The 15640-nt window shown below is 42.6% G+C and overlaps 1 protein-coding gene across 4 annotated transcripts; it reads left to right on the top strand.

The window, feature by feature from the left end:
• Positions 1 to 4157: 4157 nt before the first annotated feature.
• Positions 4158 to 15273, top strand: tfap2b (transcription factor AP-2 beta). Of its 4 annotated transcripts, none has more exons than XM_034527655.1 (8): positions 4180 to 4233; positions 6531 to 6986; positions 8378 to 8432; positions 8763 to 8794; positions 9524 to 9726; positions 10080 to 10198; positions 11207 to 11348; positions 14954 to 15273. In XM_034527655.1, exons 1-8 carry the CDS (start codon positions 4186 to 4188, stop codon positions 15240 to 15242), a joined length of 1344 nt encoding a protein of 447 aa, XP_034383546.1. In that variant the 5' UTR covers positions 4180 to 4185; the 3' UTR covers positions 15243 to 15273. The 4 variants fall into 4 exon arrangements, with proteins under 4 accessions (XP_034383549.1, XP_034383546.1, XP_034383548.1 ...); XM_034527657.1 differs by lacking the exon at positions 4180 to 4233 and adding an exon at positions 6179 to 6213; XM_034527658.1 differs by lacking the exon at positions 8763 to 8794 and having other exon boundaries at positions 4158 to 4233; positions 9507 to 9726.
• The last annotated feature ends 367 nt before the right edge of the window (positions 15274 to 15640 follow it).

Here is a 15640-nt window from a genome sequence, read left to right as displayed (position 1 = left end):
GTGAATATCAACTTGTGCTGCTTCCATCCATTAGATCCTGAGAAGGAATTGGATGTTGAAGCAACAGCTATATGTTAAGGCTGTATGAAGGAGTTTGGTTTAGGCATTAGTGTGAATACAAGTCTGGTCTCAGACTTTAATGGTGCCACGCTGCGGTTTTTGAATGCACATCTAAAACTTAGTCATTTTATATTCCCTTCCTCTTAAAACACCTAACAGTCTGCCACTGTTGAGACACTGATAAAAGCCTGTCTGTGGCGTTTCCCTCGGTCTATTGGAGGAAGTCTGTAAATGTTCACGAGTCAGCTCTTTTCACAGCAGGCCTTCTGACGAGGAGTTACTAATTACATTAACGATGGCTCTGTTCTCTTCAAGTCTGCCTGCTTGAAGAGCCAACATGCACAACAGCAGGACCCTGAAACGGAAGCAGCTAAATGTGAGCCAGCCATCTTTCATTTGATTATTTAGTCCTGGGGTTTTCCTGCTTTTTTAAATTATTAACTATTTGATAATTTGGGTTTTACTCAAATGTTCAGCATCAGTCTTCCATATGACCCATTAATCACATATAAAGGTTCAGGTCCAACTATTCCAAACTATGAAATCAACGCTGAACTCGTGTCTCCATGTTCTTGGCCTTCGTCTCTCTTTTTTCGTGGTGTTCTAGTGCGACCTAGTGGCCAACAGCCGAACTGCAGCTGCATAACTCCACACAGTGGAACGATCACCTTTTCGACTGGATAGGGTGAGAAAAGTGAATTCTGATGAACATATTGGAGGAATTAACATGCTGAAATGTTGTGGTAAAAGGCGCATTAATAAATGCAGATTTTCCATAAAACCATACCAAACCTTAAAATACACCACCAACCAAATGCTGCATATAAAATTTCAAACAATAAAAACAAACAGAAAATGTCCAAACATATAGACATTAAGGGAATTATACACAACCTGAATTCCTACAACAATTTGCATAAATCATGGCGAAAGAAGTTGTTTTAATATACTGAAGAAATCAGACTTACTTTTGAAATGAACCCTCCGTTGCTTCCTTTTCCAGGCATTGGAGACAGTAAGGAAACAAACTTAAACATAAGCCGACCAGCCATTCCCATTGTCTCTACACTGAAACGTTGCAGGGTTTTGTGAAGAGATCTTGTTAATAGTACCTACATTTTCATTCTAAAAATACACTGCAGTGCGAAGACAGAAAAGAGCAGTACTGAGGTTGAAGATGTGCACATCAAAATGTATTCAGAATTTATAAAAAATCTAATTCAGTGTGTCTTTGAGTCATTTTCTCATCATGGATTACTCTACTGTTTCCCAGCCTTGCATTCATGCATGTTATTCTCCACACTCATTTGTTCCTGGACAACGAACGCCTGAATTGTGATGCACTGAGTAAGTCGAATGGAAATGCATGAAAGTGAATGTATAGGCATTATGGCATTATGGCATAAGAGCGTCTTATCACACTTGACCCTGAGCAACAGGAAAGGCCTAAACAGAGGACATCAAGAATATAACCTCCCTCCTCCTGACGGAGTGGAAAGTGGAAATAAATAAAAAATGAATGTGTCTTTTTTTGTTGTTGTGATGGTGGCAAACAAAAGGCAGAGAGCAGATAGAGCCGTATTAGTGTGACATGTGTGTGTAATGTATGCTGATACATCGTGTGTCAAAGCCCTGCAGGACAACAACCACAACCACGCCTCCAGACTTCCAGACTGTCAGGACATCTGTCATCGCTGACAGTCATATGCCCTGCCATGTCTGTGTGTGTGTGTGTGTGTGTGTGTGTGTGTGTGTGACAGAGAGAAAGAGAAAAGGGATGGGTGGATCTTTGGCAGCGGGTCATTCCAGAGAACATGGGAACAGCCGTGCTTCTTAAACATTCATGTATCCTCAGTGGCAGTTTTTTTCTTCTCTTCTTCCTTCTTTTGCATCAAACATCAAAGAAGCTGAACCACGGCAGCCATGTCAGATAAAACAAGGAAAGACACAGATACAGACAATATGAGGCCATGGAAACATGTTTGAGACTCTGTCCAGACTTTCAAAACTTATTTTGCCACCTGAACTCAAGCTAGCGCAGATTTTTCATCATTCTCGAGAACTACAAAATCAAATATGTATTTCCTCACTGTTATTTTCTGGTCTAATAGTCCAGTTTGACCCAAGTGCACTAACACACACGCAAATGTGTATTCCCTTCTTAAGAAGTCTATTATTTTTACTGTAAATATCATAATAAACTTTGAATTTAATCCCCTTTCTTTCATTTAGAAATACTACATGAAATAAGAGGATTCTACTTTTTCAATCAACTTTGCTGAGGCCTTTTGAATTAGGAACAATAGGAAAAAATGACAATTATTTCACAGAACTGTTTTGATGGATGTGTGCATGTATGCTCTTATGACACTAGGGGGAGCAGTTTACACACACTTGGATAAAGTCTCACCGGGAAGAATGATGGGGCGGTTGTATGGGTGAACCATATTAAATAGGATATGAATATGATTTGTTGAAGTAAATTTGAACAGAGACACTAAAATCTGCGTTCTGTGTGTTTCCTGTTGTGTGAGACTGAGGAGAGGATACAAGTGTAAACGGTCAAAGGAATTTAGTCTTTAAAGATCCAAAATGGTACTTGTTAATGATGCACTTCATTAGGAATTAGGTCAATCACAGAGGCTGAATTATTACAACAAAAAAATGGGTATGACTCAAATTTGTCCAGCTTCGTTGCCATCGTCTCAGGCCGTTGTTTCTATTTGTGTAAATACATTGAGCGAGATACAAAAAAAAGGATTAAATTCAGGTTGAATGTGCATACTTTAAAGCTGATTCTGATTCTGACAATAATACAAATACATCTCATGAAGTAAACTCTCTGAGATATGATGAATGCAAGTGATGTCATATATAACTGGACGATTTCAATCTTGTATTGCCACAAAGATAGTGACAGTATCATTTCCAGTATCATCAAGAGAGCATATTTTGAAATAACAGTAGATTTGTTGTTAATATGTTCATAAATATCATAACATATTAATATTGCCATAACACAATATTCTGTCTACAAATCGCTCACATCTACAGTATATGATGCAATGTGATGTGATGACAAACCAGTGATTTGTTTTAATGCTGCACCCTCACATGTCACCCTCCATCACTGAGCATTGGGTATTGCTGTGGTGGTATCAATATATTGCACAGCTGGCCTGTATAACATAAACAGTGTGGGATGTTTTCGTCAACATAAAGATGATATACTGAAACCCCACCATCCTGTAATATTACTCCAACAATCCAACTTCCAGACTGTTTTGGTTTGTAATTCACCAAGTTGTTAGCATGTAGTGGTGGTGTGATGCAAGATAAGTGAACAATCTGCATGCATTACAGGCCGTATCATAACAAGCAAGCAAATACACACACAGATGACAAATCAAAGGGTAAAATATAAATAGAAGAGCAGAGGAAAAAAACAAGCACATACTTGTACAAAAGGCACAAGGGAGTCATTGCACGCTGTTCATCTCCAGTAAAGATAAACAGAATGAAATATATGAGGAGGATTGAAGCTGTTCTGAAGGCTTCTGAAGGCCCAATACATTATTATTGGTTTGGTTCATGGATAAACATTATTTAGCCCAACAAATACAACAACAAATATCTGACTTTGTGAGAATACTTGTCAAACCGTCGGAATCACAGTGAACTTACGTCCCCCTTCTCGAAATGTTTCCATTTTAGTGCACACTATAGCCTTCATGAAAGGCTGTTGCTCACTGGTTGTGCTTTTATTTTGGAAATTTCCGAGATGCACGATACATAAAACATATGTTCTTTGTATCTATTTGCTGCTGTCAGCCCGCCCTATAGCTCTCCTTAACAGGAGTAGAGTCTTCACAGGGGTTCCCCATTCACAAAGCCCGACTGCCTTCACAGAGGGCGGGGGGAGAGAGAGGGAGAGGGAGAGAGAGAGAGAGAGAGAGAGAGAGGGGGGGGAGGGGGGAGAGAGAGGGAGAGGGAGAGAGAGAGAGAGAGAGAGAGAGAGAGAGAGAGAGAGAGAGAGAGGGAGGGGGGGGAGAGAGAGAGAGAGAGAGTTGAGACATCCCTTCCTCACTTGGCTGCATTCGGTTTACCGACACCGGAGAAGCGACCATGCTGTGGAAACTAGTTGAGAATGTCAAGTATGAAGATATTTACGAGGTAACGTTGCCGTCCATGTGTTTGTGGTCGTCGGGACTTATTGGAGATGCTGCTTTTGGGGAATAATGAAGTGAAGTGGTGTTTTGCAGGAGGCTCGTTGGCCTGTTAATTATTCTGTGATGCGGTGACTGAATATGAATTGGAGGAGCATCCATCACAAGATATTTCACTCATTCACGCTCGAGTGTTTTTAAGTGTTTAAGCGTTATTTTTCATGTAGTGTTTTTGGCTGTGGTGCAGGTCCCACTCGCGCTTTTGGATCATGGGGGGGGGGGGGGGGGGGGGGGGGGCATGACAGTGGATGGAGACGATTTTTGTATTTGACCTTTTTCAGAATTTGTACATATGGGATATTGCTTAAATATGGCACTACATCATTTGTGCAAATTTATGTTCAAAAGTAACATGACACTTTAATTTAAAAAAAAAAAGTATATATATTAGCTCCATACAGAACTCTATGGTGATATTCATAAAAAAAGACCAGTGATGCAGCAAATTATGAATCCAAAAGTAGTCGAAATATTTATGAATGGCTTCTTTAAGATGTGAAAATACAGCAAAGAAAGAAAAAAATAATAAGTGAGAAATGCTGTGTGATAGGAGGTTAATGATGTGTCAGAAGTATGTAAATATTTTGGCTTTGATCCCAGAACAATCTTTTTTTTAATATATATATATATATAAAACGAGCGAGGGGCAGGGGAGAAATTCCGCCGCGCGCGGGGGCGACGCGGTGCTCCGGCTCGCGCTGAAAAGGGGCTCGAGCACAAAGCAAACGAAGAAAGGGCAGCTCGCGAGGCCCCTCGGCTCAGCCGGGTGGGAAACTCTTGTCTCGTGCCGCACATGGCTTTTCTCCCACGGCGCGAGAGGGAGGGGAGGCAATAATGTTGTTAAACAAGTCATCCAAGAGGGCGAAGAGGGGCCGCCGGAGCCTGAGATACAAAGTTTAATCGCTTCTTTTGACTCGTGACACCGTGCACGCGAGCCCCCGTCGCTCCCATGTGGTGTCTCGGGTGTGTTTTTCAGCAGGCCAATAAAAGGCAGCTGCAACACTTCACGCGCCACCGTTTACTCGGTGTGTAATCTTCAGTGTGTGACTGTTATTGGCAGCCTGACGTTTAGCTTAAGTATTTGGTGACAGCCCCAATGTGTTCCATCTCCGTGTCCGTGCGTAAATGTAAACTGGGTTCGACTTTGATGGGAGCCTTCTCCACGTCGTCGTGTGTTTGGTAACAGACCCGTTGACCCCGGTGGTATAAGAGTCACACGACGAGCTTTACAGGAACCCTTGTTTATATTATTATTATGATCCACCATCTTGACTTATGTTTTTTTATAACGTCAAAGTTTGCGCAGAAAACGGTTTTACGCACGAGTGTCTCCAAGGGCAAGGATGAGTGTCTTCCTTGCATCAGATCTGCCTTTACAAAGGCCTCTAAAGTGCTTCTTTTTTGGGAGGGGGGGTGACGGGGAATTCCTCACTGGTCACCCTGTTCTCTTTCTCCTGTGTGAGAGAGAGAGAGAGAGAGGAGAGAGAGAGAGAGAGAGAGAGGAGAGAGAGAGAGAGAGAGAGAGAGAGAGAGAGAGTCCTCTTTCCATCTCCTGCTGTTCGCGCGTCGTTTCGGCTCTCCACGGAATTTAAACGTCACTCACGGTTGCGCGAGAGGCTTCACGCTCCATGTGCCGCCAGTCCCCTGCCTCGCGCACATTAATATTCCTGTAAGTCTCAGTCATGAATAACAATTACACCGTATACCGGGGGTAGAGGCGGGCTCTCGGTGCTCACACTCAGAGCGGCGGCAGCTCCGGGCGGAAGAAGGTTCATCATGGAGCTGTAGACCAGGACCGCGCCTGCAGATACGAACGCGCTGCTTTTACCCGGAATCAGTTTGTCTATCTCGTGCCAACACTACCTTCACTATAGTGCTGAGACCAACAGAGGGTTTACAGATGTTAGTTCACTCCTACTCCACTGCGGTGAGTTTCCTTTCCTCACAATGCATTTCAGATTTAATTTGCGTAAATGGTTAAAAAAGAAGAAGAAAAAAAAACATTTCGATGAGGTTTTCGTTGTGGGACATTTTAAATCAGGTTATAACCTTTTTCCTCCAGGCTCTTCTAAGGCATTGGATCTCCTGAACTAAACAAGCAGTTATGCTACTGTGGCTACATCTCCAGGGACACTAATAAATGCACCGTGGTCCTATAGGCCTCCGTGTGGTTTAATTTCGTTAAAATGTGGTTCCAATAGCAAGGAGTTGATTTGTTCTGTTCTTCTCCGCACCCTCTTCAAGGACCGGCATGACGGTGTCTCGAGCCACAGCTCGCGCCTGTCCCAGCTGGGCTCGGTATCACATGCGGGACCCTACTCCAGCGCGCCGCCGCTGTCTCATGCGCCATCCTCGGACTTCCAGCCTCCGTACTTTCCGCCACCGTACCAGCCGCTCGCTCACTACCAGAGCCAGGACCCGTACTCCCACGTCAGCGACCCGTACTCCCTGAACTCGCTGCACCAGAGCCAGCAGAGCGCATGGGGGGCGCGTCAGCGGCAAGACGCCGCCGGGGAGCGGATGGATAGCTCGGCTTTGCTGGCGCAACCTCGAGCCTCGCTGCCTCAGCTGTCCGGGCTGGACCCCCGGCGGGACTACGGTGTGCGGCGGGATGTGCTGCTTCACTCCGTTCACCCGGGACTGGAGTCCGGGATGGGCGACGGACTGCTGCAGGGGCTGCACGGTATGGAGGACATTCAGGTGAGATGTACACCAGTTAATGTGCATTTAGCACATGTTCCAGCTCCAATAAGTATGTGTTGTTGTTTATTTGTTTTTTTTGTTTTTTTTAATTAAACACTAAACTGCGAGTCAGGGGCACCGGGGGTCTGTTGGACACAATAGGGGAATATGGCACTGCAATTATATTTATATGTATTGTATATTATCTCAATAGCATATTTTAAAAGCGATTACATGTCATTTTAAATGTAACAATTTACAGTCAAGCACGTTTTATGTTTAACTAAAATAAATGTATGTAGTCCAGGTATATAAAACTCTGCATGTTAGTTATGAAATACCGCATAACGACGTTAAAATAAACGAATTAATAAAATGACAAATTGCAGTGTAAGAAACAGATTGGTAATTGTTGACAGTAGTCGTCTTCATTGTCCTCTTGCCTTTTTAGAGATAAGGTCAGTGAACTCAGAGCAGCTCCCTCAGGGCGGGACTCTCACAGCTGTAGCCTGAATACAAATGGCCCACAGCTAAAGAAACTGTCTTCAGAGAGCTCACACATCTTCTTTGATGAGAGGATGCTGATATGTGGAATAATTCACAAATTGCTGCATCTAGAGCTCAAATGTTGCTTCTAAGAATTCAAGTGTTTTCCTTCACTGACATAATGGTGAATACATTTTTAAACAGCAAAGTCTGGAGAAGCTGCACTGCAATATTTGACCAACTTGGATATGGAGAAAAAAAATAGCATTTGTGTAAAAGTGTACAACATATTAAAAAAACATCATTAGGATCCACTCTATTTTATTATTATTATTATTATTATTATTATTATTATTATTACATACGTGCTAATGTTATTGTTGTGATTTAATTAATAAAATGTGAAGCCTGTCATTTTTGTTTTTTCTTGCCATGTACACAAATATACAAAGACTTGGTGAAATAGAGCTTAGTCAGCTGTGTAGGATTTCATATTCCCCTCGGTTCCCCTCGGGCACAACCATCACGAATTGTTAGCCATTTAACCTCCACGTTATATTCTCATTTCTGGCTTTCCTTATTTGTGTCATGCATTTATTAACCCCATATAAATTTTGTTTATCAAGCTCTATTTTTTTCTCATTCTTTCTCTTTTTTTTACGAGCGTGCAGCAGCGATGACAACAGCAGGGTCTTTTCAAAGAGAGATTTATTGAGGTTCATGAATGGGGCTTTTCATTTGTGAGAGCTTCTTAGCCTACATATGAGTCACGACTTTATGGACCCTCCGGCTTTTCCAGACCTGGGGAATTTTGTCAAAAAATCAAATAAAGCTCCTTATGGGTCGTTATTATTATTACTGTATGGATCAGCTTATATGAGACAGACTATAATGATTTGTATTATTTATCTTGCTTCTAACAGACCATTGACGACACCAACGGAACGAGCATCCTGGATCAATCAGTAATTAAGAAAGGTAACGCGCACACAGACACACACACACACACACACACACACACACACACACACACACACACGCACACACAGCACTGCCATCTAATTGTGTCTCTTCACGTGCACGCTCCTATTTTTACTCCTTGTTCTATAACGACTTTTCTAAATTATGATTATATTGAGGTGTAAAAAAAAATAAAAAATACGCATGCCTTGGATCTAAACTGGACCCTACACGCGACATATATCTCCATATCTCCATATCTTCATATCTCCGGCCCATTGTTTTCCGGGCGTCCAGGATAAGGAGCTGGAGGCCGGGTTAACGATCCCGGTATATTGACTAGGAGAGGCAGCGTGTCGCTGACAGGCGGCCATGCTGCCGCCCTGATGATGTGCGGTGATTTAGTTACGGATGTTGAGTGACTGAGCTCCCCGCAGGGCATTTAAGCCGCTGATGTAATAAATGGCACCGCTCACGGAGATCTCGTGAGCTCGTTTAGAGCTAATCTGCGGTATTATCCCCCGCGGAGCCATCAAAAAAAAACTCACACTGGCCCCTACGCAGACATGCACGAGACTGCCTGGCTTCTTCTTCTTCTTCTTCTTCTTTTTTTCTTTTCTTTTTTTTCTTCCTTTACGCCATTAGCGCGAGCATTAACACGCAGGGATGAAGCAGCATCCAGTGCTGCTGGTGGGAGTTAACCCGGCCGTGGAGAAAAGACGGGGAGGTGGTTAATGCGATTTGAGCACGCGAGCCAATCAACAATCGATAATATTGTAACGAGAATGTCGCGCGACATTAAATAACAGCAAATGCCCAGCGCGTGGGCGCTTCATTAGGCCAGGGCCGCCCTCAGAGCGCGGGTGGTGTCACCACGCCGAACAAAGTTTGACAGAGGAGATTTTAAACTCTAGTGGGTACACATCCTTGTATGTATATATATATATATATATATATATATATATATATATATATATATATGTGTGTGTGTGTGTGTGTGTGTGTGTGTGTGTGTGTGTGTTTATTTAAATGGGGAAAAAACCGTGTTACGTAAGAGCAGCACTGACATCGCCTCTGACCTTTCTCTTTCAGTTCCCATGCCACACAAGAACATGGGCTCTCTGATGCTCGGCAAGGACGGGCTGATGGGGGGGATCACCGTGAACATAAACGAGGTGTTCTGCTCGGTACCGGGCCGCCTGTCGCTGCTCAGCTCCACCTCCAAGTACAAAGTGACCGTAGGGGAGGTGCAGAGGAGACTGTCCCCGCCCGAGTGCCTCAACGCCTCCTTGCTGGGGGGCGTGTTGAGAAGGTATACTACTTCATCCTCGGAGCATGCTGACGCAGGAATTACTGTCTGCATGGAGAACAGCCCTGGGATCTATTAATTAAATCCTGAGCTGTATGAAAAGGCCTCGGTGTCTGTGCCATTTACCTCATATAGATTATACTTAACATTAACACCTCTGGAGACGAACTGGAGCACAGGTTGACGCCTGAACTTCAAACTGGGAAGCGAATATTGGCATTTTATTTATTTTTTAAAACTCTGTTAGAGGATTTTTGTAATATAATAAACAATACAAAAAAATCTAAATGTATATGCTTACTTTTTTAAATAGGCAATGTACTGTACATTCATTAGTTTTCTTTTTTTTCCCACAGAGCAAAGTCCAAAAACGGTGGTAAATGTCTGAGAGAAAAACTGGAGAAGATTGGACTCAATTTACCTGCTGGAAGACGCAAAGCAGCCAATGTCACATTACTAACATCTCTTGTAGAAGGTGATTGATGTGCTGTTTTTTGATGTGCTCCATGAATACTGAGACTGCAGAAATATACCCTTTACCCTGAAATTCAATTCAATTTCAATTCAGTTCATTTTATATAGCTCAATATCACAAATTACGAATTTGCCTCAGAGGGCTTTACAATCTGTACACATACGACATCCCTGTCCCGGGACCTCACATCGACACATTGGGGAAAATTGTGGCTCTAAAAACCAAACATGTTATCTGCTAAATATAGCAACAAGTTCAGCATCACTATCTTTATGCACAGCTAACATACTGCAAAGGTCACACCCTTACAGGCTTAACAAATGACAACACCACTGTAATCATAAAGTGTCAATATAGTCAATATTGAAGAGTGGAGAGAGGAGGACTGGGGTTATTAGATTACATTGAATGGTTAATTAATTGATTAAAGGTTGCAGGTTAGGCCGAGCAGGTTGTATGCCAACACTATTTTCAATATAGGCTTTGTACACGTAGTCCATTATAATATTCCTCGTAAATGTGGTCATTTGAATTAAGACAACCAGTGAATATATATTTGGATCATTTATTTCTACATTTTTAAAATAGTTCAAATACCAGGATTTGCTCATCTACTCAGAAAGGCATGGAGCTCTTAAAAAAAGCATGCTAACGTATCAGACATTTTAACACTTTTGGGATTAGTTTTTTTTACTATGTTTTAAATGTGGGCGTGGCCTCAGAAGCGTAATAAAAACCAAACATTTTATTTAGTAATGACGAACACACCTACACTCATTTTCACAATAAAAAAAAAAGGGATACCTTGTCTTTTGACGACAGCGGAGGGAAATGAGTGCGTAAAGGGCTATGCCTAGGAAATATGTGGTCAAAGCACATTAATTAGTTCTTTATAAACATAATAATAAAAAAACAATAAAAAAAAAACAGGTGTAGGTTTTTGTGAAGTGGGATTATTGTTGGTCTCCGACATTTCCATCTCGTGTAACCCCTCCTCCCGTCCCCCAGGTGAAGCGGTCCACCTGGCCCGGGATTTCGGTTACATCTGCGAGACGGAGTTTCCCACCAAAGCCGTGAGCGAGTACCTGAACCGGCAGCACGCGGACCCCAACGAGCTGCACACGCGGAAAAACATGCTGCTGGCGACAAAGTGAGTGTGATGGACCGTTTGATTGGATTCTGCTCCCTGAACATCTTCATGGTGTCTGTCATATATATAATTCTTGTCTGCAGTGTATAGCATACACTGAGATACCGGTGGTAATAATATTATACCATATGAGAAGCTCTAGTTTAATTATTGAAATGAGCAATATAGATAGAGATGTTTAACCAGAGCACATGCATCGAGGAGAATACAAACTTAGGGCCTTGATACAATTAGTGCATGGTAACAAAACACACCTGTATACAAAAACATGCAGTCTAGGTCAAGATGTTTCCAATCCAGACCCAATGCAGCAGTTGTTCTATTTAAATGACCCAAAGAGGACCATTAGTCTCAGTATCTAGGTTAAGAAATGGTTTAGTTCCAGGGTGCCATGTGGAAACATCTTGTCATTGTTTAATTACATAACTGCCACACACACACACACACACACACACACACACACACAGGGTGAAATGGGACATTCTTCTTCTGTAAGTATAGTTACATTTCTGATAAATGAAATGATTGTGAAATTAAATCCTCTCACTCTCTCCGGGGCCTTTGTGGCTCCTCTTTAAAGATCCCCGAGGGGGCAAACCTCTCCTCTATATCCTCTGCTCTTTACTCTCTAGCACACACAGTGAACATGGCATTGACATTTAAAAAGGAGAGTGAGATTTTCTTAACGAAACACATGGATATAACCTGTAATGAAAATAGCTGATTGCAAGAATTGGCCCACTAAAAAAGGAGGGCAGTTAAATTAAATTCAACCGTTTAAGGAAAGAGCGGAAATCCGCATTAACAGAATCGCGTAGTGACTAAACAAAAGTGTCGAGGCATTCATTTTCACCACCTGAATAACCTTTAGCTACAGAATACATGAACCTTATTTGACACTGGACACTTTAATGTGGCCTATTTCAGCTCACAGTCCTTATTAAATACCAACTCTGAGGTTGCTAGTGTATGTCTGACCTCTGCTTCCGCTCTTAGAAGCGATCCATTTTACCGGTTCTCCTCGTAAAGTTACTTATATTAATCCATTTTTATGGCTGTTAAACTGTGGAATTGAATCCAGGATCTTCTGATTACTTTTAGCAAGCGAGCAACATAGATTCTTCTTTAAAAGCCAGGAAAGGTGATGTGGATTTATAAATGTGGATTGAATTACTTTGGATCTTTTTCTATTTTTACTATATGAGCCACAAAAAAAAAAGAAAAGAAGAAGCCATTTGCCAATTAATGTGCGGTCCTGTTCCATGTCCATTTATTCCCCTGAATGAGTTTTCTTGATGAAAAGGTTAGAAGCATAACAAAGATCCCTTCAGGAAGCTTGTATTTTTAGCTTGCATAAACAGTGCTGTCTGCTGCGGCCTGCACTGCATAAACCGTGTGTGTGTGTGTGTGTGTGTGTGTGTGCATCCCAATGTACTCAGTATGTACGGTGTGTTCGGTGGATGTTTGATGCTCAGATTCAAACCTGTTCCAATACTGTGTGTCGGTGCTGCCTCTTAGAAATTCATTATTTAGCAGTGAAGTGTTTCAAGTCGTCAGAAAACAACAGCGAGAGCCTTGAGTGTAGCCCGCGGTGGCGGCTTCTCCTCTCTACTCCCCTAACCCCAGCTGGGCTCGGCCTGCACAGCCTGTCACTCATTTGCTGGAGCTCTGCCCTTAGGCCGCGCACAGGGTGTGTGTGTGTGTGTGTGTGTGTGTGTGTGTGTGCATGTGGGCGTGCAAGTACAAATTTGAGAGAGAGGTCTCTTGAATACGAAATGTGGGGCCTAAAACCAGAGGAGGATTTGTTGAAATGTAACAAGGAGAGCAAGGTGAAGACGTGGTTTGCTTTCACCGTTTCATTTTTTTGGCTTGTGAAGAATGAAGAATCCATTCGATGACCTCTCGTCTCAAATTACAGATATGAACAGTATACTGATTGGCTCTTAAAGCCGAGGCCTCAAACCACACAACTTTCCTGCTCTAGAAGTATAGTTCCTCTTCAGTTTTCAGAAATCAGTGGCTCGTGCTTTTGTACAATGTTATGTGCGGTTGGCTTTTAGTATTTCTGGGAGCATTTTAAGTATTGTGGGGAGGTATTTTTTGGCATTCTTGAAGATAATTTGTCCAACATGAACGGTATGATGATATATTGGGTTTGGTGTTTACGGTTGAGAGGGTGTCCAGTGGAGTCAGAAGCAGAAACACTTATCCGAAGCATCAACAATAAAACATGTTTAATGTCAGGCCTTCAGAGCGTTGCACATTTTCAAGGAAAAATATATTAACTTTCTCACAGAAGACATGTTTTAGGGAAGTAGAAACTCTCGAATGAGACAACTGATTTCAGAAAAAAAAAGTTTACAATTGAATAAACAAACAAACAAATTGAGAGTACGTCAAAATAAGTGAGTTATTAAAGTGTCAAGTGTACATTGAAAGTTGTGCAGGGGTATGTAAATGTGTGTGATGTCAGTGGGGGTCCTGGGCATTGCATCAAGGTCATGATTATTCCTCTGACTGTTCTCCAAACACATTTTTGGAATTCACATGAAATCAATAAAAAAAAAAAGGGGGAAAGAAAGTTTGCTACACTGCGTTGCCAAAAGTAGCATCTTAAATCGTCATAATTACACAGCGCTGTTGCATCAAGCGTTTGCTTCAGCGTGCCCTCCCAGTAAACAGGGCGGTGCTGTCTTCAGGAGCCGCTAAGCAATCTGAAAAAATTGTATCAGTCTGGGTTTCCGTGATGGCCCCAATGCCGTTTCATACTCCTTTTTACTTATTCATTTTTTCCGCTGGGTGAATTTCTGCTGTGGATTTTTCTTCCACTAAACTACTGCAACCATCATTTTACACGTGCTGTGCATTCAGCTCTTTTTGGTTCAACGCGACACACTTTCTAATCCTAACACACTGTAAAAATAACTGACACCACAATTGTTTTTCTTTATCTCCTCTTAAGAGTTTTTTTTCCCAGGACATGAAGTAAAAAATAAATAATAAAAAAAAGAGACACCAAATGCAGCGTTAGGTGAATGTGCTTCTTTTTCCTCAGTGCACTTAAAGCATTAAAGAAGTGTGAGCTTGTATTTGTACAATTTTCTTTAGATTGTATTTAGTTTGATGTATTATTGAAGGACCATCTGAACTAATGCTTTAAAATATTACTCCCTGTCTTCCTTTGTTTAACCACAGACCACCACCTCAGTAAGATGTTGCCGGTGGTTGATTTGTTTTTATTTCATGAGTTATTAATAAAGGCCGAGGTTGCACATACTGCGTGTGGACTGGGTCTGTATTGATAGGCATTTTTAGTACTAATTGAATATTGGTCACGTATTGTACTCTGATATTCTGCATTATTTGTGTGCAGTAAAGCTGCAAGCTATTCAGGGTATTTGCTATCTTCGTAGTCAAAATTCTTTGTCGACCTTTTTGCTGATGACACTTAAAACCAGGAGAAAAGATGTTTGTCATGTTTGGAAAACTCTCAAATGAAAACTGCCACCGAATCTCAACCGTCAGCGGAGGTATTACTATTTTTTGGGGAAACCCTCAGACGAGGCAGAGTTCCCTCCTGACGTCTTGTGTCTTCTCCCCTGCAGACAGCTGTGTAAGGAGTTCACAGACCTGCTGGCCCAGGATAGGACTCCCCTGGGCAACTCCAGGCCCAGCCCCATCCTGGAGCCCGGCATCCAGAGCTGCCTCTCCCACTTCTCCTTCATCACGCACGGCTTCGGCTCGCCCGCCATCTGCGCCGCGCTCACCACCCTCCAGAACTACCTCAACGAGGCTCTCAAAGGACTCGACAAGATGTTTCTCAACAATCCTCCCAACAACCGACACGGGGACGGCGGCAACAAGGCCGACAAAGAGGAGAAGCAGCGGAAATAAAGCTGGGGAGGCGACGACGGAGAGAGAGAGCCAAACACGCGGACAGAGGCGTCAACACCGTTACTTCTAGCTTTACACCACTGCCATTGACCTGCCACACACAGGGCTGAGGTGGAGGAGGAGGTGGAGGAGGAGGAGGAGGCTTGGTTGAGAGGAGGAAAAGGCAGAGGAAGACACCTGTGGGCCAGTGTCAGAGAGCACAGAGGGATGTTTCATCTGTGTTACGTTCTTTTCATTCCCCTGAGGACATGATGGTTACTGTGTTACATCCATTTCGCTCCCCCTGCCTGCATCCTGTGAGACTGAGATGCCGTGAGCAGCCAACAAACAACATTGTGTGTGTGTGTGTGTGTGTGTGTGTGTGTGTGTGTGTGTGTGTGTGCCTGAGTTTATGTGTG

This window comes from Cyclopterus lumpus, chromosome 24 (assembly GCF_009769545.1).
Source record: "Cyclopterus lumpus isolate fCycLum1 chromosome 24, fCycLum1.pri, whole genome shotgun sequence".
Taxonomy (NCBI): Eukaryota; Metazoa; Chordata; class Actinopteri; order Perciformes; family Cyclopteridae; genus Cyclopterus; species Cyclopterus lumpus.
The sequence above is the reverse complement of the archived record's forward strand: the minus strand, read 5'-3'. Positions and strand labels throughout refer to the sequence as shown.